Source organism: Lutjanus erythropterus, chromosome 1 (genome assembly GCF_056507025.1).
Source record: "Lutjanus erythropterus isolate fLutEry1 chromosome 1, fLutEry1.hap2, whole genome shotgun sequence".
Classification (NCBI taxonomy): Eukaryota; Metazoa; Chordata; class Actinopteri; order Lutjaniformes; family Lutjanidae; genus Lutjanus; species Lutjanus erythropterus.
Genome location: NC_139317.1, coordinates 28,481,116 through 28,502,780, shown reverse-complemented (window position 1 = coordinate 28,502,780; position 21,665 = coordinate 28,481,116). Strand labels below are relative to the sequence as shown.

At 36.8% G+C, this 21,665-nt stretch overlaps 2 protein-coding genes across 5 annotated transcripts; one reads left to right on the top strand and one right to left on the bottom strand.

The window, feature by feature from the left end:
• Positions 1 to 1,623: 1,623 nt before the first annotated feature.
• On the bottom strand, positions 1,624 to 13,168 carry hnrnph3 (heterogeneous nuclear ribonucleoprotein H3 (2H9)). 3 transcript variants are annotated; one of them, XM_084718797.1, is made up of 11 exons: positions 13,075 to 13,168; positions 11,915 to 12,011; positions 10,733 to 10,888; positions 10,254 to 10,397; positions 7,887 to 8,025; positions 6,867 to 7,066; positions 5,468 to 5,563; positions 4,748 to 4,863; positions 3,420 to 3,555; positions 2,387 to 2,443; positions 1,624 to 2,127 (listed from the first exon to the last, which is right to left on the bottom strand). In XM_084718797.1, exons 2-11 carry the CDS (start codon positions 12,000 to 12,002, stop codon positions 2,048 to 2,050), a joined length of 1,212 nt encoding a protein of 403 aa, XP_084574923.1. In that variant the 5' UTR covers positions 12,003 to 12,011; positions 13,075 to 13,168; the 3' UTR covers positions 1,624 to 2,047. The 3 variants fall into 3 exon arrangements, with proteins under 3 accessions (XP_084574923.1, XP_084574931.1, XP_084574939.1); XM_084718805.1 differs by lacking the exon at positions 13,075 to 13,168 and adding an exon at positions 12,786 to 12,925; XM_084718813.1 differs by lacking the exons at positions 11,915 to 12,011; positions 13,075 to 13,168 and having other exon boundaries at positions 10,254 to 10,434; positions 10,733 to 10,870.
• On the top strand, positions 13,009 to 20,692 carry LOC146333052 (phenazine biosynthesis-like domain-containing protein 1). Of its 2 annotated transcripts, none has more exons than XM_084718837.1 (10): positions 13,009 to 13,145; positions 14,372 to 14,471; positions 17,461 to 17,559; positions 17,858 to 17,967; positions 18,265 to 18,294; positions 18,458 to 18,546; positions 18,854 to 18,945; positions 19,521 to 19,604; positions 19,885 to 19,947; positions 20,454 to 20,692. In XM_084718837.1, exons 2-10 carry the CDS (start codon positions 14,411 to 14,413, stop codon positions 20,564 to 20,566), a joined length of 741 nt encoding a protein of 246 aa, XP_084574963.1. In that variant the 5' UTR covers positions 13,009 to 13,145; positions 14,372 to 14,410; the 3' UTR covers positions 20,567 to 20,692. The 2 variants fall into 2 exon arrangements, with proteins under 2 accessions (XP_084574963.1, XP_084574953.1); XM_084718827.1 differs by lacking the exon at positions 13,009 to 13,145 and adding an exon at positions 13,990 to 14,172.
• The last annotated feature ends 973 nt before the right edge of the window (positions 20,693 to 21,665 follow it).

The following is a 21,665-nucleotide window of genomic DNA, read 5'->3' as shown; positions in this document are numbered from 1 at the left end:
CTTACAACATAGCCACAAAGTATGTTGAACACTTGCCAATCATATATTGCCTGAGGTATACTGTAGATCAATTTGAGAGTATTTATATTTGATGTAGTGTTTTATGCACAATAATTTTTACTTTCAGAAGTCCAGGGAACTTGTTTGAGCTTTCACTTGAAGTTAGCTGTAATCTGTGCAGATGGAGGTGTTATTCAAGAACCACATTTACTGCTGCTCCATTCCTGAGAGGGAAAGTTTGAAACTCTAAACTATTATTGTTCCTTTTTAAATAAAAATGAATTTCTCAAACTAATGCTGATGACTGTTAAATGCACAGTCTTCAGTGACGGGTTATGATACAAGTTCCACTGCACATTCTGGTTTTGTACTTGTATACGATGTTTACAACCTGTGACTTTTCAAAAACTGGAAGTATTCATTCCCATGAAGAGATAAAAAAGAGCCTGGGTTCAGTTCAAGAAGTGTTTTTTCGCCTTTCAAATATTTAAAAACTCACAAATTTCATCATATCATCACTGTTAAGCACTATAGGAAATGCTTCTGAATTGCACCCAGGCCTGAGGTGTTTTTGTACAGTGTCACTATTATAAATTTCCCAGCTTTCGATGGGACTTGTACAGTGTTGATACCACCCTATGTTGTATATACATTATGTTGATAATCACTGTGGTTCTTTGGCTTACTAAATCCTGCCAGTTTAATATTAACTCTTTTGCCAACAATATGTTGCCTTGACTGTGTAGCAGTTTCTAATTAAAAGTTACAGACACAATCTTTCATGTTGTTTATTGACTTTTAATTTCGGTCATTGAAATTTATCATTTTTACTACTGTTGTACTGTTGGATCTTTTATCTGTGTCCCACTGAAATCAGCCAAGTCTGATACTTTGGTTCTCGATTATATACCTTAGAAGCAGAGCATTTATTTAATTTATTTTTTTTTTAAAAGTGTTTGAAATTCAGAAGTATTTGCAAACACAAAACAAATACTTCTTCAAGAATGATGTCAGGGAGACAGAATGAGAATTAAATATAAAATTTATTAGGCAAAATGTACAACAGCTGCATAAGCTATCTTACAGCTCAAATATAGAGGCTTTATTTTACTTCCACTCTTTGAGAGTGGAATATAATATTCAACTTATTTTTAAATTCTGTAATGAACTGTGAAAACATTCATAAAAAACACACTGGCTCACATTTATCAAACTTTTGAAAGCAGGAAAGCTAATTTGAAATCCAGTTTGACTTCATGTATTACAGATTGATTGTTCTCCTGAAAATAAGTTTAAACCAAAATAAACAAACGTTTTAAAAACATCCTCTAAAAAATCTTAAATTTCTTACCAAGAGAGCTGCTTGCAACATTTTGATGTTGCTTCACCGCTCCACCTCCTGAAGAGTATCATTGACCTCCAAGTCAAAGCAGAGTTATCATAAAGTGACTCAAAGTGACCATGCTCAGTCTGAATAGTGCAGTGCCAATCAAAATGCTATTCATCTTTGTCCTTTGACGTCTCCATGCTGTATCTGCACTGACTAACATCTCGTACAGTTAGATGTGAAACAATGTGAATTAAAGTGCATCCCAATAAAGTCACTAAAAACAATAAAACAACCCTTTCAATACCATTTAAAGCTCTGGAAAAATTAATTGGGGTTTTGATTTCTCTTAATTAGATCACAGAGAAAATAAACTTTTCATATAAACCATGAAAAACTATATTACAACATCCCACTGTTGAGATAAACAAGAAATCTCAAAAATGACTTGTTAACCATGTTCAGCACCTACAACAGCTCCAACATTTTAACATTAATAGGCTGTTTTGTTCTTCATATGCGTTTAGGAATGGTGTACTGATAGTGCTTGTTGAGGTCGTATCTGGACTGTTCTAGTATCTGATGTTTGAGGACAGACCCACAATACAAACAACAAGACTTCAGATCAGCTCTCCTGCTTAGACACATAAATCCAGTAAATGTGGCCTATGGAGACGGCAAACAAACGTCAGGATGGATTGGAAGAGTGGGATGACATCATCAGTATGCACCTCGTAGTCCACTGCTCCGTGAGCCTCCGCCCCCTCCTGAGTTACCATAGTAACCGCCGCTGCCACGACCTGACAGGGTTTTGAAAAGACAGATCAGTGTATAAAATGATAATACTTTCTCATGACTGTAATGACCGAGTTGAACAATACGATGAGGAACTAACACTCAACTTTGGTTAGACACATTCTGAACACCGACAAGCGCACCCAGGTCTTTATCACTATCTTATGTGCACTTCAGACCTCAATATATGTTTGTATGAAGAAACACTTTTGGCCAAAACAAAGAAATGATCAAACTTAATCTCAAAAGTGCATGAAAACTCACTCATTTCAGCTGCTCCACTGGCTGTTGAGTTGAGAAACAGCTCAATATAGCGATGCTCTGTAGAGAAAACATCAATCCATCATTCACATTTAAGAATTATCTCAAATATTTAAATGCAGTCATTTGGTTTAAATGGTGCTACCTATACACATATTACTGGATATTATTGATAATTAATATATTTGTTCCACCCATATTTTTTTGTTTCTTTTGTTAATAAGGAACAAAAACAAGTTGAACAAGTTCGTTAAATTTTCACGGCATCTGTGCAGCCTTCTTTATTCACTGTGTCCATGCAAATGAGGATGACTGCAGCTATAAATGCATGGAGTTGGTACAGTTATAAGCCACATGTGGCAGAGCTGTTCTGCAGGCTGTGACACACTGATGTAGAAGCAGCTCTGTGTGGAGGTGTGTTGTCAGTCACAGCATTTTTCTTGTCTTGCTTTCAACGATATTAAGCTTGCTCTGACCCAGCCTCTTTCATAGAATAGGGAACATTTTGGCTGGCTCTGTTTGTAATTTCTTGTTTCAGAAAACAGAACAGGGGCAACCGTCTGAAAACACGAATATTTTTCCAAGCTCTTTTCTTTTTTCCATACTTATCCAGGCCTGGAAATTACTAAAAATCTAATTTCATACTTTTCCAAACTGCACAGGAACCCTTCAAATACTGTCATGAAAAATACTTTGCCTTTTTAGTTCACAGTGTTCTGATTTGCTTTAAAAAGGGTTCCAGAGCAAAGTGCTTCTTAAAAGGTTAAATTTGTTTTAGGCTTAATAGCAGGATTATGTTGTGTAAATGGTCTTTAGAAATTGATTCCAACATTAAAACCTGCCTCACTCAGAGTCAAGCAGCCAAAACCTGACAGCTTTTGTTATTCTGCTTCTGTAACTGATCCACTCCTCTGCTGTTACATTAGTTAACAAGTGTTTTTGTGTCAAGAGCACAGTGAACCGCTGCATGCAAATGCGGTATCACAAGAGAGAACACGAGAACAGACAAGCTGAAGAAGAAAAACAGAAGACATACGCATGTGGTTCTTGTCTTTGGACATGGCTGCCACAGCATCTTCATGGGAGCGAAACTCCACATCTGCTTCTCCAGTTGACTTGCCATTTGGAGCCACATCAATGTGGACCCTCAGTGGATTCAAAGGAGAGAAGAACTACAAAAACACACACACAAAAAGATGTATACATAGGCCTGGGTGATACAGCTGAACAGTTAATATTGATAATTACTGATTGTGTAAGTCGTGACTGATATGTTGTGTACTCCAAAGGGTGGAAGTGGCTGAGGGGATAAAAAAGTTTGTTGTATTATATTGCAACAATATTACAGGGATGACTATTGGTGCTTTCAACAGAATGTGAGATTATTTTATAAACAATCATCAGTAATGTGGATATAATGCCAAAGTGAGTAAAGGCAAATAATAGATAGCTGATAGCTGGAACAGTCTGGTAAATTCTCAAAATGACATCACTGAACTAATGCAGCATTTAAAACCAGGAAAAGACACTTCTGACATATCACGATAAAACGATATCCAAAATCTATCACGATATCTAGTGTTATATCACAATACAATATAATGTTATATTGCCCAGCTCTATGTATACATATAGATTTATACACATGAATAGACAGACTCAAAGACCAATCATGGCAAGTTTTTTTTTCATGGCTATCAACATTCACTGTTTAAACAAATAAAGTAGATTATTTTGTTTCCTAACAAATACTATTACTCAGATGAACACAACATATACAGACAACACAACCAAAGACATCATACATTTAAATTAATGAAGATAAAAGTCTTTAATCCGTCTCCACAGACAAGGTTTTACCAAGTTAAATTTTAGATTTTTATACCTTTTTACTACCACACTGAAGACAATGTAATACCTGTTAAACAATAATTTCATTCTATAGTCATAAAGTATGGTAGAATACCGGTAGGGACACAATATAGCATACAATTATTTATTAAGATAATATTTTTCCTGTACTTTCTCACAACATATATATCAATAATCTTTAATGATATCATTAATAAAAAGCAGAAAATGATGGATGGATTAATCATCAAAACTAATTAAGTTTTTGCTGAAATCAGCACTTGCCCATCATGAGTTGATGATTCTACTTGCTTCTGTAGTGAGCAGTAGTGACAGTTTTCTACAGGTCTGATGGTGCACAGATAACTGTCAGATGGTCACAATAATCCCACCTTCAGTGAGAACCCGCAGAATATTATATAAATACTTAATAAAATACTATAATTAAATAAATTTGAGGCTTTTAATACACAAGATAATAAAAGTAATTGTTCTCAGTGTGTGTGTTCTTACTTTAGCGATGTCTCCCTCTGTGGCACGGAAAGGTAAACCCCTCATATGGACAAAATGGCCGCTGTGGAAGCCTGAACAACTGTCATTTTGACCACTGTAACCATGGCCTCCCATCCCTGAGCCAAAACACACAGACATATCCTCAGATTACCAATATAATCTTTAGTAAAACATAAGAGAGAAGTAACCTAATACATAGGAACTTTTCATTTATTTAACAATAATGAAACATTAAGAATGACAATATACAACTGTATGTGTTTGAGTTATCAATTTCTGACAGCACAACCAAGTACTGCCCTGTTTGGCAGATGAACTTGAGTGCATGAGAGTAACCACCAACGTCATGCACTCCAGAGGCTGGAAAAGTTCTCACACCTTCCATCCTTCATCCACGAAGGAGAGAAACACGCGGCTAGCTTGGATGTGACTGATTCTCCTGATGCAAAGTATTGTTTTATATGTCGCATAAACAGAGCATTACACTGAACCATTAGGTTACAGTAAAACTTTGTAAACTGTGCTATGTAAATTGTAATCCGTACTGAAATTAGTTGCACATTGCTCCTTAACTTTATGAATAAAGCCCTTTTGTCCCTGTTATTTGGTATTTGCACCATTGCAAATCCTATTAATAAATCTAAACTCATAAACTGACATTTTAGATGACCCGAGTAAATGTTTGCAAATCTCACACGGCAAATGAGTTTTGGACTTTACCTCTTCCTCCTCTCTCTCCCCTCACTCGCTCATCAAACATGCCATTGCCAAAGCAGTAGTTGTTGAAACCGTTGTATGTTTCAAAGCCGCCGTAACCTGGACAGAGACACATAAAACAAAACAATGACACGGAGCTCATTATCTGTTACCATCATCACAGCAGAAGACAGGATTGAATTAACAGGCCAACTAGACAATAAAGCACTGTCCACAATAAGAGTGGAAGGAAAACTAAAGTTGCTGTGGCAAAAAAATTTTGATAAAAGACATCAAAATTTGAGAGGTCTGATATCTTTATTAATCCAAATGTGTATGATTGATGATTTGTTACTATTTCAAACAGTTCAAGCCAGTGTTTTCCTAACATTTTTTCTGGGGAACTACTTTCTAAAAATGACAAAACTTCATGACCCCCCAAAAAAATCATAAAAGGCTTTATCAATAAATCTTGACAAGATTTAATTTGTGCATAAATGAATGTACCTGACTTTTTTTAAAACTATTTTTAGTTAAATAGTTTATAAATGGGCAATAAATGAATTTAGTTGAGTTAACAGGCCATCTCACTGTTATCATTTCCTCTCATCAAAAATAAATGGACAAAAGTGCATTTTAGAAATGAACAAGCTCTTGTTTATTAATCTAATCACCAAACAAAAAATACATTTTTTACATGTTTATACAAAATATACTGCAGACATAAGTTTTAAATTTGCAGAATTTCTTCTCCCAATTTCTTTTTTTTTTTTGGCAGTTAAATACAATCTCCTGTGACCCACCTGTGGGTCATGACCCAGTCTCTGGGAATGACTGGTTTAAACTACACCTCTATTTTGTGAAAATCAGCCAATAATACACAAAGCGGAAATTAAACAGGTAGAACTTAAAACATCCTTATCATACTTACTAATATAGTATATCCACCGTTAGGGGTGTCACAATTTCATTTCTAAATCGAAAATCAAGAAAATAAATAAATAAATAAATAAATATTTCAATCTAAATTAAAAGCAGGATCAGTGATTTTACCAGTATTTTTTTTTTTGCAGGTTAGAACGCATAAGTCTACCAATTGCACAGTCATCAGTGCTGAATAAATGTTTAAATCCAAAATTTCATAAGCCAACTGGAAGAATCGTGACACTCTGTCCATCATAAGGAAATACAGATATGAGGTAGGCTTATTAATTTAATCTGTTGTTTAAACGTGGTTGAAATATGACCTTTTCAAATCAGTTTGAGGTGATTTTGTGACTGTCACTGCAGCCAGTCATAACACTAGACCAACCATAGACTTCTGTCTAATCAGCATAATTTTGTTTTACCATCTTTAGTTATAACTGATTACCCTTTGGCAGCCACCAAATACTGTGTGCAGTAAGTAGAAAGCTCTGCTTACCTCCTCCATAGCCCCCTCCACTCCTCATGGTGTCCATCAGAGCCCCACCACGGCCAGGCCCAGGTCCAAAAAACCCTCCTCTGGGGCCCCCCATCATTGGTCTATCGTAAGGCCCTGGTCTCTGGCCTCCCATTCCCCGCCGGGGCAGCTCATAGTAGGCTCTGATCTCATTACGACTGCTCTTAAAAATCTCTATATACCTGCAATATGAGAGGCCCAGGTGGAGGGGGGCAGAGGATAGGGTTAAGGTGTAGAAATGGCTTAGCTCTGGTTACACATAGATAAATATGATTTACAGAGAGAGAAGAAAAACACACAAAGACAAATATTCTAAATAGTGGTCTATTCCATACTAAAAAGTAGTTTTAACCTGAAGCTGTGTGTCTGAACAGTTTCATCATTAGCTGGACTTAAGGCTGTAGTAAAGGACTTCTATGCCAACCTCACCTCCTTTTAGGTGTTCCAACTTTGATTTCATATCATTTTAAAGATTTAGAACTGCAGAAGGAAGTTTGATGCTTTAATGGAAGAGGATACCTTGACTGTCCTCTCCTATACTTCTACACTTAATCCCCTCTTTCACAGTAAATTATCTATAAGATATATGTATAAAAGGATATAAAGGAAGTGCCAAATGTTGCTCTAACACAATTACATTGAACTCCCAGGTCAACAACAAACCTGTCTATGGCATAAAATACTGACACCAACTTCAATTTACAGATTAGATACATGACCTTTCATCCCATTATTCAACATGTCACCATAGTTACAATGCATAACCCCATTAAACCACTCCCATTAGCATACAAATAACAAATATGACATGACCCACCCAATTAATTCACCCCCTTAATCATTGTTTTACCAAAATTATTCTAGCACACCAACCCATGCTTATCATTGAACCATAACAGAACCCATCCCGTTAATACCACAATTACTCTAATATGACCACCCATTAAATACTGCAATAGAAGCCCAACCCAGTCAAGCCCGTCCCTTTCCCGTCTGTCCCACCTGTGCCCTATTCTTTCCTTGTGTTTCCCCAGAGCCTTTTCTGCTATCTCCTTTGAAGCAAACTGCACGAAGGCTTCCCCTGTGCTCCTCCCCTGGTAGTCCACTGGCAGAGTAATCCCATTTGGCACGATTCTCAACCCTTCAACCCAAGCACACATAAATACATAGGTCGGTAGGTAGACTGATAGATGTATAGAATAGATAGAAAAACACCCACTGCATCACTGGAGCTTTCAGGATTAATATATCTCATGAATAAATACCAGCTGTAGTATTTGATAAGACTTCATTTAAAAAGGAGTATCTCAAAACACTACATTTACACTTTATAAATAAAGTGCCCAGCAACATAATGAAGCAAATACTGGCCAGGAGTCGGTAGCTATAAATTTAATGTGCAACCAAAAATTTTGCTGATACACAGCCAAATGTAGGTCACAGGTAAACTGGTTATTTATTAGTGTTGAGTGACACTGGCTGAGAACAATTCTTAACGGGAGAATCTGGATTATTTTGTATGAGGTACTCATCCATTATCAGTTTATTATCTACAGCAGATGCCTGCTGGCATGCACCCAGTTTGGTGAAGCAGAGGGGCTCAGCAATAGAAGGTATTTTAGTCACTTTAAGAGTCCACCTGGGGCGCTTGGATAGCTCAGTTGGTAGAGCGTGTGCCCCATGTACAGAGGCTGCGAGTCCTCTGCAACAGCCGTGGGTTTGACTCCCGCCTATGGCCCTTTGCTGCATGTAATTTCCCCACTCTCTCCTCATTTCCTGTCACGTCTTCAACTGTCCTGTCATTAAAGGCATAAAATGACCAAAAATAATATATATATAAAAAAAGTCCACCTAAAAAATATATTATCAGTTTAAGTGTAGAATATTTTCACAACTTTACTTTGCCATCAGACAGCCTATTTTTAATGGGAAATTGCGGGTATGTAAGTTAAATATATTTCTCCAAACCAACCAAACTCCATATGTGAAATCAGTAATTTTACACAGAACATGGGAGTTGCTGGTTTACCACTGCCTCAATCTGCTAGTCTGTTTGTGTTATTGTGGGGCTTCAGCAAATACAAACTAACTCTTTAAAACACCAAAATCCCACAATAACACAAACAAACTGAGAGATCGAGGCAGCAGTAGATGACCAACTCCCATGATCTGTGTTCTGATTTCACCTATGGACTTTGGTTGGTTTGGAGAGTGCAATATTTGGCTTATAATGGCTGTTTCCCATCAGAAATGTCTATCTGACTGCAAAGTAAAGTAATGAAAATAAAACAGAGCATGCACTTAAGTTTCTTAGATGAACCCTTTTTAAGTGGCTAAAATACCTTTTGTTGATGACTCCCATCCAAAGCAGTTCATTGCTTAGCGTCTGTGCTGGTGCTCCTCTCTGTTTCTCCAAACTGGGGCTGTACCGACACCCATCTACAACCCCACTTACATAATCCAAACTATCCCTTTAAGTATTGATTATCCTAAATAATGGCTGCCAGTAAGAAGAAGTACTGACCCTAGATCAGTGTGATGGGACTATTTCCCCTCAGCCAAACCAGCCCAGCTGAAACTATGTATTAACCCCTTTTAGGAGGCACGATATCAAGGTCATAAAGCATAAGCATATTGAATAATGTAACATAACACTAAAATGGCAAGAAGCCAACTAACAACTTATAACAAGGACAAATTAGTCAACACATCATGACTATACTACAAGAACAAACATACATTAGGCCTTTGGGCCATGACACACAGACAGGTTGACTGACTATAAGTCAAACTAATACCACAAAATAGTGTTGGCAAACGTCAGTGTATGCTTATGTTGTTGGGTTGATCAGTGGATAGCACCGTTCAAAGTGCAGTTGGCAGTACTGTGGATTTTTCATGATACAGGTTGGACAGGTTTAGACAGATTGCAGATATAAACTGATGATTATTATTGTGGTTTTATGTTATACCTGGGCCTTTAGACTTAAAATGGACTTTTTCTTGGACTTATATCACTGGAACTGTTTGTTGATGTGATCTAAGGAAGCCTATGTAGACATATTATATGATACAGGGCTATGCATAAATATTGACCAAGAGAAGAGTGAAATGTTTTCATCCAACATTTCTTAGAGTGGCTTTGTCTCATTTGATTGTCTTGAACTGCAAGCTAAGTTGCTCTTTTGCTCATTTAAAACCTAGCTGCAATTCTGTCAGCACGCTTACATGGTAATGTCAGCAGTGAAATAAAAACTACAATATTTGCTGAGCAGTGTGTCTTTAAAATATCCCTCAGATTAATATAAATGAAGTAATATCAGTACAATTTAACAGATTTATTTGACAAAAACTGAAATGCTCATGTACCTGAGAAGAACTGAACAATCTCCTCCTTGCTGCAGCCAAAGGGAAGGCCTCTGAGTCTCAACATGCACCCACTGCAGCTGTCATAGTCAGCAGGACCGCTACGTTTCAGCACCCAGTCCATCTCACTACGGTTCGATTTGAACACTGATCCAGACACACAGAAAGATCAACACATTTGACACTGAAAGGACAATTAAACCTATTAAAATCCAAAATTTTTATTAGAATTTAGCTGTAACTTTACCACACACATAAGCTGGGAAATGTCTATTTGTACAGGTAAATCAATATCGGTGAGCCAAGAGACAAACTTCACCAGGCATGGCAAACTCACAGGGAACAACATTTCCAAAGTAAACTGATGAAATGGCAACAACAGAGCAACTTGCACTTCTGGCCATTATATGTCATACAATGCACCAATTGTTCAAAGGGAAATTCAACACACTAAACAGTCTGGTAGGATTTATATGGCTTACCCTCTATGTATCGGTGTCCCATGTATTTACGGTCCTTGGCAAGGGCATTCTTGAAATCCTCTGCTGTTTTCAGCTCAATAAATGCCTCTCCACTAGGACGGCCTTCTTTAGAGTAGGTGAAACACACTCCGTTTACTTTCCCAACAATGTCACAGTCTGTAAATGAGTAAGATTGATTGAGATTTCCTTAAAAGGATGCTTGCTTAGAGACATTACCTGGCATGAGATAAAAACTCAAAATAGAGTCTACGACTGAATCCCATCTAATTTGATTTCTGGTTGGAAGTCCAGAAAGTATAATTAAACTGTAAAACATTATCTGATTCATCTGAGATCCTGACATCTCTAAAATGAATCATGTGGCATGAGAAATCTAAAGATTAAGATGAAGTAACTGATCAGAAAAGGTTGAATAGCCTTGGCTCTTTTTGTGCATAACATGTTGTAGAAGGGAGAGACAACTCTTAGACCCAGTCATAAATTAAACGTCAATGAGGCAGGCCAGATAGATTGCACCCATAAACCCATAAAATAAAAACAGCCCTGGGACAGACTTCTATTGCACAGCTAAGTTAAATAGTTCATTGAATCATTGAAGTGACTGAAATGCAACTAATTTAAAAGATTGTTTGACTTGACTTGTTAAAGAATTTTCTTTCAATTTAGAATGTTAATGATTATATTCACTAAGTGGTATGAATAACTGTGAAACATGATCATAAAAAAACGACACTAAACAAAATAGTTGAGCTTTAGATGTAAGTTCAGTCTTACATATGACTGTGCAATATAATCACAAAATAAATATTATCAAATTTCCACATGACCAAATGCAACATAGAAATAGCAGCAGCTTAAAGATTATGAAAAGGAAAAATGTCTGACAAAACAGCATTATAATGAAGTACTGCAGTGCTGCAGAGATGCTCTGGTCTACAAATCTTGTTCTCTGCATGTCAAAAAAAAAAATCTTGGTTTAGTACAGACCCCAACAAATGACACATTAACGTAATTCTATTTTTTTCCAATGAATATGAAAACTGACAATCACAATATCTATCAAAATATTCACAATATGACTTTTTTTTTTTAAACCACATTGTGCATCTCTAGTCTTACCATTAATAACAGTGTTCAGGCCTCAAGGCTTCAGGCTACAAAGAAATGTGTGTATATTCTCACCAGAGAAGAAACCAGCAACCTCCTCCTGTGTGCAGGACCAGGGCAGTCCTCTGATCCGAACCACATAACCCTCTTCATTCAAAGACATCCTCACTGCCTATGAGAGCACAACACAGGAGCAACACATTCAATTACTCTATCAATAGCACAGGCACTTGGCCTAACAGTCATCATCAAATAATTCTCTGCTTCCAGTATCCCCTAACCTTTGAGCACTTCTCACTGTGTAGAGTCCAAGGAGTCAAAATGGAAAATAAGGGGGGAAAAAATATTTTGGGCATTAGCTGAGAAAATTCCTTTCAGATGCACTAAACAACTTGCATAAAAATGCAAGTATAAATAGTCTTGCATTAGATAACTGACTGTTCTTTTCATTTTAATATGCCATTTTTATTTGCTTTAGGTGTGCATTGCCTTTAAGTGATAATAATATTTACTTTTTATGTTTTTTATTTTTATCACTGTAAACAGAGCAGGAGCATTCAGCTGTTATTTAATATGCATAATCATTCACAGATATCATCAGCGTACGACTTAGCTTCTGCAGGAAGTTTATACTGATGTGTAAACAATAGTTGTGTATCTTGGAGGGGGGGGGGGCTATAGCCAGAGACAAACACACTGTAGCCGAATTATAACCAGTATACAATTACAAAAAACTTGTAGGAAATACGCAATAAATGAGCACTATGATCCAATTTACTGCAGTTGAAAGAACAGCTAATTAAACCAACATTTGTTACTTCCTCCTTCAAACTATGTATTAACTAAGTGTTGATTGATAGCTAACGTTAACAACACTTTCTCTCAACTCACTTAGACGTTTCTAAACATATCCCAACAAAACCTTACTTGATCTTCAGTTGCTTACTTTTAAGTTCGCCACAGCACAGTATCTGACAGCCTGGGTACGGTGTTAGCTAATAATGCTAACGTTTATCTGCTGTCAGACTGATTGTGCTAATGTTAGCTTGATAACATTAGCAGTTAGCAGGCTAACAGCTAGCTAACCGTAGGACACTGACAGCGGTCAAACGTACAAAGCAAACTAGTTTGATTCCCAGCGGTCGGACGTTGTCAACGGGTATCAAAATATGCACCCAGAGAGAAATATGACAGACGACGATGACAAATATCTGAAAACGATGAAATTGTCTTACGGTCGCCTCTTGTCCCCGGACTCCTGCTCCTGTCCCGAGCCTCAGGTGTCACTGCCAGCGAACAAGTTCAGGTATGTTATCGCGAGACTAAAATGATGACGTTTGAACCTTTTATATACATTATAAGATGATGGTGATTATGATTATTATTATTAGAGGAGTGTAAACCAATATGTTTTTTAATACTGAAAACTGTTATTTTTCCTGAATTGTAATGTGTGTTTAATGCCCAGGGAGTTATGGGCATGTAATGAAATGTGTTAATTCAAATTACAACAACAACAACAACAACAACAATAATAATAATAATAATAATGATAATAATAATAATAATGATAAATTTGATTCTTCGTATGTGCCAAATCAATTAATTAATTTATTGATACTTTTTATAAAACTTTGTTATCAGACATGTACGAAACATAATGATATCCAAAGAAAAAAGGACACTGCATTTAAACAAACAAAAACAAACAAATATACTTTCTTTTAAGTACGGGATACATAAACTCAATTAACGTAAAATTATAGTTTAAAAGGGAAAAGGAAAACATTCAACGTTATTTATTTTTTAAAGAATTCAGCATACAGTTTTTGTTGTTTTAGTGTCTATATTGTAGTCTTTTATTCTTTTAAATTCACATAAAAATGATGGTGAAACTTGGGGGTAACATCTTCCAGTTAATTATATGAAATTGACCATGCAAAAACAAGTTTACAGTGAGTTTATATATGTTATATAATGTTAATGGTTGGATATGTTATAGGTTATATATATATATGGGTTATATAATATTATATATTCGCATGATATTTCTGGAAACAGTCATATAGATTTGACAGCCTCTGGTGTCATGGCATACCTGACAGTAGTGAATCCTGACAGTGAGAAGGTGACGTTGAGGGGCCCCTCCTGAAACCAAACAAAGAGGGTATAAAGTCCACCAACAGCAGTGGACGACCGACACCACCGTCTTTCACTTCCAAGCCATTTTCATATTTAACCTATCCATAATGGAGATTCCGGTGTATACGGTAGATGCCTTCACTAATTTACCGTTCAAGGGAAACCCTGCAGCAATTTGTCCACTTATGCATGTAAGTAAGAATATTTAGGTTAACATAAAACAAAACCATAATTTTAATAGCCTGTGACTGCCCACACTTGTGTATGTTGTTTGTGTATTTTTTGTTTAAGGACCACAGCTGGTTCTTGACAGACTTATCTTTTCAATATGTGCACGTACCACGTAAAGATTATATGTCACAGCACAAGACTTATCTTTGTCTCTAACAGGAGTTGAGAGATGACTTGTATCAGAAGATAGCAGCAGAGATGAACGTGTCAGAAACAGCTTTCATCACCAGGATCAACCCCTCAGACAGTTTTACTACAGGTCAGATCATATGATTATACAGTACCAACCATAATACATACATTACATACATACATACATACATTGTTTATAATGTATATCACTTTTAATAGAGTTGTCTGACGGATTTAACAGAAATGCACCCATTGCTCTGTGTACAAGCCTATGTATCGAGACTTGTGGTGGCAAATTCTGTCATTTTAACCTGAGACACTTGGCTGCATACCTAGTTTGTTTCTTGCTTTGACTGTTTTACTGTGCTTCCACCTCACATTGCAAGGTTAGTTAAGTATTCACACAAAGTTTGAAGAATAGAAGTAAGAATAGACTTTTTACCTTTCTCTCCAAGCAAGTTATCCTCCTTTTACACAGCGAAATAAAATCCTTCATAAAGAAAATTCTTTTGATGTGATGATCCAAACTGCAGCCTCCTTCCTTCTCCACTGCTGACTAATCAGCCTTTTATCTTCTTCTCAATTGTGACAGTAGGAGGCGCACTTTCGAAATACAAGCTTGTCTATATATATATGTATATACTCACAGTTAACACGTTTTAACAATAGTAGAGTATAACATGATGACTTAGGATCTTACAAGGCTGTTTGAATGAGGATAAAGTAGAGAAATGCGGTGGATCTTGGAAACTATAAAGACTATATCACTATGTCACCAGAGTTCACATTGTTGATAGTCAATATTCAGATCAAATTTCATTACAGGTAGCGAAATCTCACACTGTCCAAAGTGCACTGTTAATTTTATGGTAGTGGACACGTCTCTGCTGGCTTGACAGAATAATACTACATAATTTATGCTAAAGGGGCAAAACTTTACATACTGTGCAGCTGTGAGTACAGTACCTGAAGCAGCAGACAAAGGAATCATTAAAAAACTTATCTTCAGGTTGTAACTGCAAGTTTGGTCAACTCTGTAATGTCAATGAATGTAAATCATTGCAGCTAATAAAGTGTCAGTAAAGAGCAAAGGTAGAATGACCAGTCAGACACTGTTAAAGACTTTCTTTTTGCAGATAAAAAGATGCAGGTCTGCAGTTATCTGGGCTTTTTTTTTTTTGCCTCCGTGTATTCTTCTTGTTTGTGCACAAACTAAAAAAAACACCTGTCCTCAGCATTCTGACAGGTAACAATGTTAAACACACAGTTAAGACTTGCATTGTTGGGAATGGGAAGAACAATGCAATGCAATGCAATGCAATGCAATGCAATGCAATGCGCTGTCACAGTTAAAAATGCAGACTGCAGTCAACTCAGTGTTTCACAAAAAACACAACTGTACAGGGAGTAATGTCAGTGTCATTCACACACAGCTTAAGAATGTAAAAAATTCAACTAAAGTGAACTTAAATGTCTTTGAAGAGCAAAATAACATACTGTATACTGTATGCACCTCAGAGTACAGCCACCAGCTAACAGTTTATGTGCAATTATCTTCTTTTTAGAAGATAAGATTATCTAAATAAGACTATCTTCCAAAAGATTATCTTCTTTTGATCAATTTAAATGAAATATGTTAAATATAAATAAACATACTTTATAAAACTCAAATATCATTCCTCTTTATTGAGTACACCCAACTTTTATCCTTCATCAACTCAAATCTTCCATAATGAAACACTCTTCTACACCTCCAGTCATGTTTTAAACAATATAAAATGCTCTACAAGAAATAATAAATTGTGTCAGGTGTTTTTGTGCACAAGTTGAAATACCATGTTAAAATGGCTTACATATACAGTAAAGGCTGGACTCTGTAACAATGGAAAAAGGTCATGTGATCTGATGGGTTCAGATTTACCCTGTTCCAGAGTGATGGGTGCATCAGGGTAAGAAGAGAGGTGGATGAAGTGATGCTCCCATCATGCCTAGTGCTTACTGTACAAGCCTGTGGGGGGCAGTTTTATGATCTGGGGTTGCTTCAGTTGCTCAGGTCGAGGTTCAGTAAAGTTATGTGCCCAAAAAATGAGGTCAGCTCACTACCTGAATATACTTCCCTGATGGCACAGGCATATTCCAAGATGACAGTGCCAGGATTCACTGGGATCAAATAGTGAAAGAGTGGTTCAGGGAGCATGAGACATCATTTTCACACATGGATTGGCCACCACTGAGTCCAGACCTTAACCCCACTGAGAATCTTTGGGATGTGCTGGAGAAAACTTAACACAGTGGTCTGACTCTCCCATCTTCAGTACAAGATCTTGGAGAAAAATGAATGTAACTCTGGACAGAAATAAATGTTGTGATATTACAAAAGCTTATCAAAATGATGCCATGGTGAATGTATGTCGTAGTCAAAGTTAAAGGCGGTCCAATGAAACATGAGAGTGTGTGACTTTTTTTGGCCAGACAGTGTAGCTCTTCACCTCACCTTCATTTTGTATTCAAGGATTTCATTAATTTGCAAATAGTCCCCACCCTCTCCAAACTGTCTCCTTGGGTATTTATTATGCTTGCAGTTGCGCAGTTATTTATTGTTCGCATTTACACATCAGAACTTTACATTTCTATGAGAAAAGGTGGTTATGTATAAACTTTATAAAGAGACATTTTTGTTAACTTTAGAGGAAACTGTTTTGAGATGATAGTGGTTTTTAGTAGCAGGGTATGGACATTTGTCTGTACACTACACTTTGAAAATGTATAGAGATGCACATAAATAGTGGGGCAGATAATGGAAAATTCATATTAGTCTTTATTTTTCGAATAATGGAATTATAGCTGATAAATATGGGCTCTAATAATATCTGATGTCAGATTTGTTTCAGTTAAGGCTATAAAATATTATATCATCCAAGTTTGCTTGCTGCATCTTAGCCTTTCTTACACTCAGCTGTGCATAAACTACAGATTATATGAACTTAAAAATACAGAAATGTGAAATTATCAGTTATCAGTATAAGCTGCTGCTGGTTACATTGGCTGAAAATTGCGTGTCCCTACAATTGTATGTGTTTTAAAGGACCTGTCTGACAATGTGATGTGATTAACAGCATCAAGGTTCCGCCTTCGATGGTTTACACCAACCACTGAAGTGAATCTGTGCGGTCATGCCACTCTGGCCTCTGCAGCAGTTCTGTTCCAGTACAACAGTAAGATATGAGAAACACACACACACAGGCATGAACAGCACATCAAGTTGAAGTATTGGCTTGAGTTGTAATACAGGAGAAGACAGACAGAAAAACTCTAAAGTGGCATTTTCAAATACTTTTGTAATGGTTTACTTAACAGTAACAAAGCCTCTTACATGTAAAACACATGCAGTGAAGGACAAAGTACTGCTAATCAGTTGCATCCACATTAGCCAGTTATATGTGAATGCAGTAAAACTAGGTTCATGCTGGCCTGTGATCATAATATTCTATGTGTATATGTTACGTCTGTAAGAGAATGTGAATCCCATACTGGTGTTTGAGACCAGGAGTGGAGATCTGGCTGTCACTCGGCAGGGGGACGGATATGTCATGGACTTTCCGCTTAACCCACCCACCCAGCAGGTACAGTATTTGCTCAGATAAACACATCAGGATGACATCACACAATCATGCTGACATTTTGTATTGTACTTTCAATTATTTGTCTCTAGATGTGTAATTATGTCAGATTTGCAGGGCTATGAGTTATGAAAACATAATACTATGCAAGTGAAATTACTTATCATAGTCTAAACAATTTACTTTTCACAGCTCACAAAATGATCAATTAATCAGCATCACTTTTAAGCAACTATCCTCCATTAATGCGACATACAGCTGCAACTAACAGTTTTTTTGTTGTAAAATTCTTTTTCTCAGGATCCCAATGAGTTCAAAGATGTTATCAAGGTCAGTAAGACAGGTGTTACATCACACTCAGTACAAGTGCATGCTTTACAAAACTGATTCCTGCTTCACCGTCTACATGAAGCCCTCTATATGCGCAGTATTTGCCAGTGGGATGTGTTTGTTCACGCTTAACTGTGTCTCTGCCGCTGCATGTGTGAAACAGGCTGCAGTCGGAAACCTCCCGGTCCAACATGTTTACCTGAGCTCCAGCACTAAGAAACTGATGGTTCGACTGGCTGACAGTTGTAACAGGTTACAATCAAAACACACACACATACAAATAGAGAGAAGTATATAGTATAATAGTTGTTCATCTTCACACTTGGGCAGAGCTCAGTCTTAAGTGTTGGCCTGTGAGCAGCTCCACAGGAGCAACTGAGACAAAGTGCCTCCCTGGAGAGCTGTTGTTAAAAATACCCAGCCAGAAAATCAAACCCCTGAACCTCTCAAACGATCTCTGTCTCCAGGTTATACTTGGTTTTCTAAATCTCTCATTTATGTCTTGTCAGTTTTTTTGTGTGACTCCTCTTAATAACTGCTGCGTGTGTGTTCTCTTCAGGTCAGCACTAACCAGTCTGAAAGTTGACCCTGTTCATCTTCATAATAGTGAGACAAGTGGAAGAGTCAAAGGCGTCATCCTCACCATGAAAGGTAACCAGAGCTTAATATGACATCCTTTAGCTAAACCAGGCAGATGTTGTTGGACAGCTTTATAACTTATTGTAGTAATATCAGGTTTATAGTGGTACCAAAGTTAAGACCAGAAGGAAAGTAAGAAATGTAAGAAAAACACTTTAACACTTGTTTGCTGCCTAATAACGCCCATGTCTTCAGACTGTTTGTCTATTAGCCAACAAATGTTTAAGAGATAATGATCAGCAAGTGGGTCATTACTGCAAAGGACATTGAGACAGAATGATCTTCAGTCACCCTGAAGGTGATCACTGTATATTATTCTGCTTATTACATGGCTATTTACCATTACAAATCTGTATTTTCACACAAAATAGATTTAAAAATTATTTTCTAAGTATTAAAAATAATTTTATTGCTTCTGCATAGCAATGGTCTGCTATTCAGAAATAACAGACTGTAGAAGTTGTAATTTGACCAATCAGAATTGAGTATTCAACAAAGTCATGTAATAAGACATGTCAACACTGTAGAAACCAGCCCTGTATGAAATCTGCAAACCAATCAGTATGTCTGTCTGTATCTGTCAATAGGCTCCCCAGACTGTCAGCCAGGATATGACTTCTACTCCAGGTACTTTGCTCCGTGGAACGGCATCCCTGAGGATCCCGTCACTGGTAATGCAAATACTACTGCTACCACTACACACAACACAGCCTTTGTTGGGATGCAGTATGCATCACCATATTATTTTTCAATTGCTTTAATTGTAAAAGTTGTGAAAAGTACTTTCTAATATTTAAATATTACACATTTAGATACAAGTAACAGGTTCTGGCAAAAATATCCGCAGTGTCAGAAATGTAGCACTCAGGCAGTAAAGTTGGTAAATGTTAAATATGCGTCTTGTGAAATGTACCTATACAATTGGCTTTTATGTCTTTTCTGTCTTTGTAGGGTCTGCCCACACTGTCCTGGGTAGCTACTGGTCTAAGGAACTAGGAAAGAAGAAATTGCTGGGTAAATAGCTGAACTACTTCCACAACATTAACATCTGATTTGATTCAGAGCTGCAATGATTAGTCAATTCATTTATTAGTTCTCAACTATTAAATTAATTGCCAACTAATCAATGAATTCTTTTGAGTCAAATTGTCTGATCCGAGTTACTCAAATCTGAATATTTTCTGGTCTCTATGACAGTAAACTGAATATCTTTGAGTGGTGGACAGACTTGATCATCTTGGACCTGGAAAACAGCGATCAACATTTTACACAATTTTCTGACATTTTATGAACCAAACCCCTAATCAATAATTTGAGAACGTGATCAACAGATTAATCAGTGATGAAAATAATCGTTAGCTGCAGCTTTATCAACCTATTAAACTCTGAACCAAGCAATTTAACTAAGCCATGAACTAACCATTAATTAATGATGACAGGTGTTGTTTCTCACTATAAATAATCTTTTACAACTAAAGTGAACCATACTGACACTCATTATCTCTTGTGTGTTTGTGCAGCGTACCAGTGCTCCAGTCGAGGTGGAGAGCTGATATTAGAAGTGAGAGACGACGGAAGAATCAACATGGCTGGACAGACTGTCACTGTCCTGCAGGGAACAATCACACTGTAGACACAGACACATGCAAGCAGAGAGGGTTGGGGACAATGGGACAGTCATGTACCTGCCTGGAAAAGTAGACAGGCTGCATGGCATGTGATTAAAAATGAGATGGTTTAAATAAAAAGCATAACAGACTTTTGTCCAGACTGGTCAATCTAATACAGATACATCCTTAAACAAGAGAACATGGATGGAAGGAAAAGCTCACGCTTTGTTCGTGTTGGCATTATTTATTCACATAAGTCAGAAGAAAAAAACAATCATAATATTAAATTTAAAAAAAAGATTGAAACACAGACAAAACATAAAATCAGAGATTGTGATAAAAGGGGAAAAAAAATAAAGGTAGAAAAATATTTAGCCTGGTAGTGTAGGTATTCTCCAACACGCTCTGGTCACAATAAATTAGTCAGTTAAATCATCACAGTTCATAGGAAGGAGATTCAGACATGAACTATAAATATCTCTACCTGTTTAGTCTCAATGTTCACATTACTAACAATGTTCTGTGTTGTGTGGAAAACTTTAGTGAAAAGTCAAGTCTCAAATATTGCCAGTGTATCGAGGTATTTGATCAGAAATGCCACAGTAATCCACCAGTGTCGGCTCAACACATTTGAGTTGACACTGTGGTGAATTATTAGACCATTTTATAGATGCAGTACCATTTTCTTTCTTCGGTGTGTCAGTACCTTGTTTCACAGCATACACATCGACTATTGATACGTTTAAATGTGGAAAGCTTTACGTTAGCTGCATTTAAAACGCTTCGGCGCAAAGGTCTCTGGCTTACAAAGCTTGTTGAGGCTCAGTCTGGAGGTTTAGCCACTTCCCCCAACTTGTGTCAGTATGAATTGTTAGAGCCCAAATCGACCATCTATTGATCTACAAAAAAAATGCATCAAAAGGAAAAGATTCTGATTGATGCATATGTTTCAATATTAAAATTTTATACTACAAAGCCACCTCTAATTCTAAGTGCTTTGCGTAATAACGACTGAAATGATTCTACTATAAAACATTCAGAGTTTAATCAGTCACCTACATGTTCCTCAGGTCTTGATCAGTGTGATCTGTATATCTAGTTATTCTACATCAAATACTTGAT

Coding starts and splice junctions, on each gene's coding strand:
- hnrnph3 (XM_084718797.1), bottom strand. CDS start 12,002: ATGTCTTTGAATGAAGAGGGTTATGTGGTTCGGATCAGAGGACTGCCC. Junction 5,564..6,866: donor TGGAGGGGGCTATGGAGGAG/GTAAGCAGAGCT, acceptor GTCTCTGTCCAG/GTTACGGCGGCTTTGAAACA. Junction 2,444..3,419: donor CAAAGACAAGAACCACATGC/GTATGTCTTCTG, acceptor TTTTCTCTACAG/AGCATCGCTATATTGAGCTG.
- LOC146333052 (XM_084718827.1), top strand. CDS start 14,089: ATGGAGATTCCGGTGTATACGGTAGATGCCTTCACTAATTTACCGTTC. Junction 18,547..18,853: donor CTGGCTGACAGTTGTAACAG/GTTACAATCAAA, acceptor TGTTCTCTTCAG/GTCAGCACTAACCAGTCTGA. Junction 19,948..20,453: donor AGGAAAGAAGAAATTGCTGG/GTAAATAGCTGA, acceptor GTGTTTGTGCAG/CGTACCAGTGCTCCAGTCGA.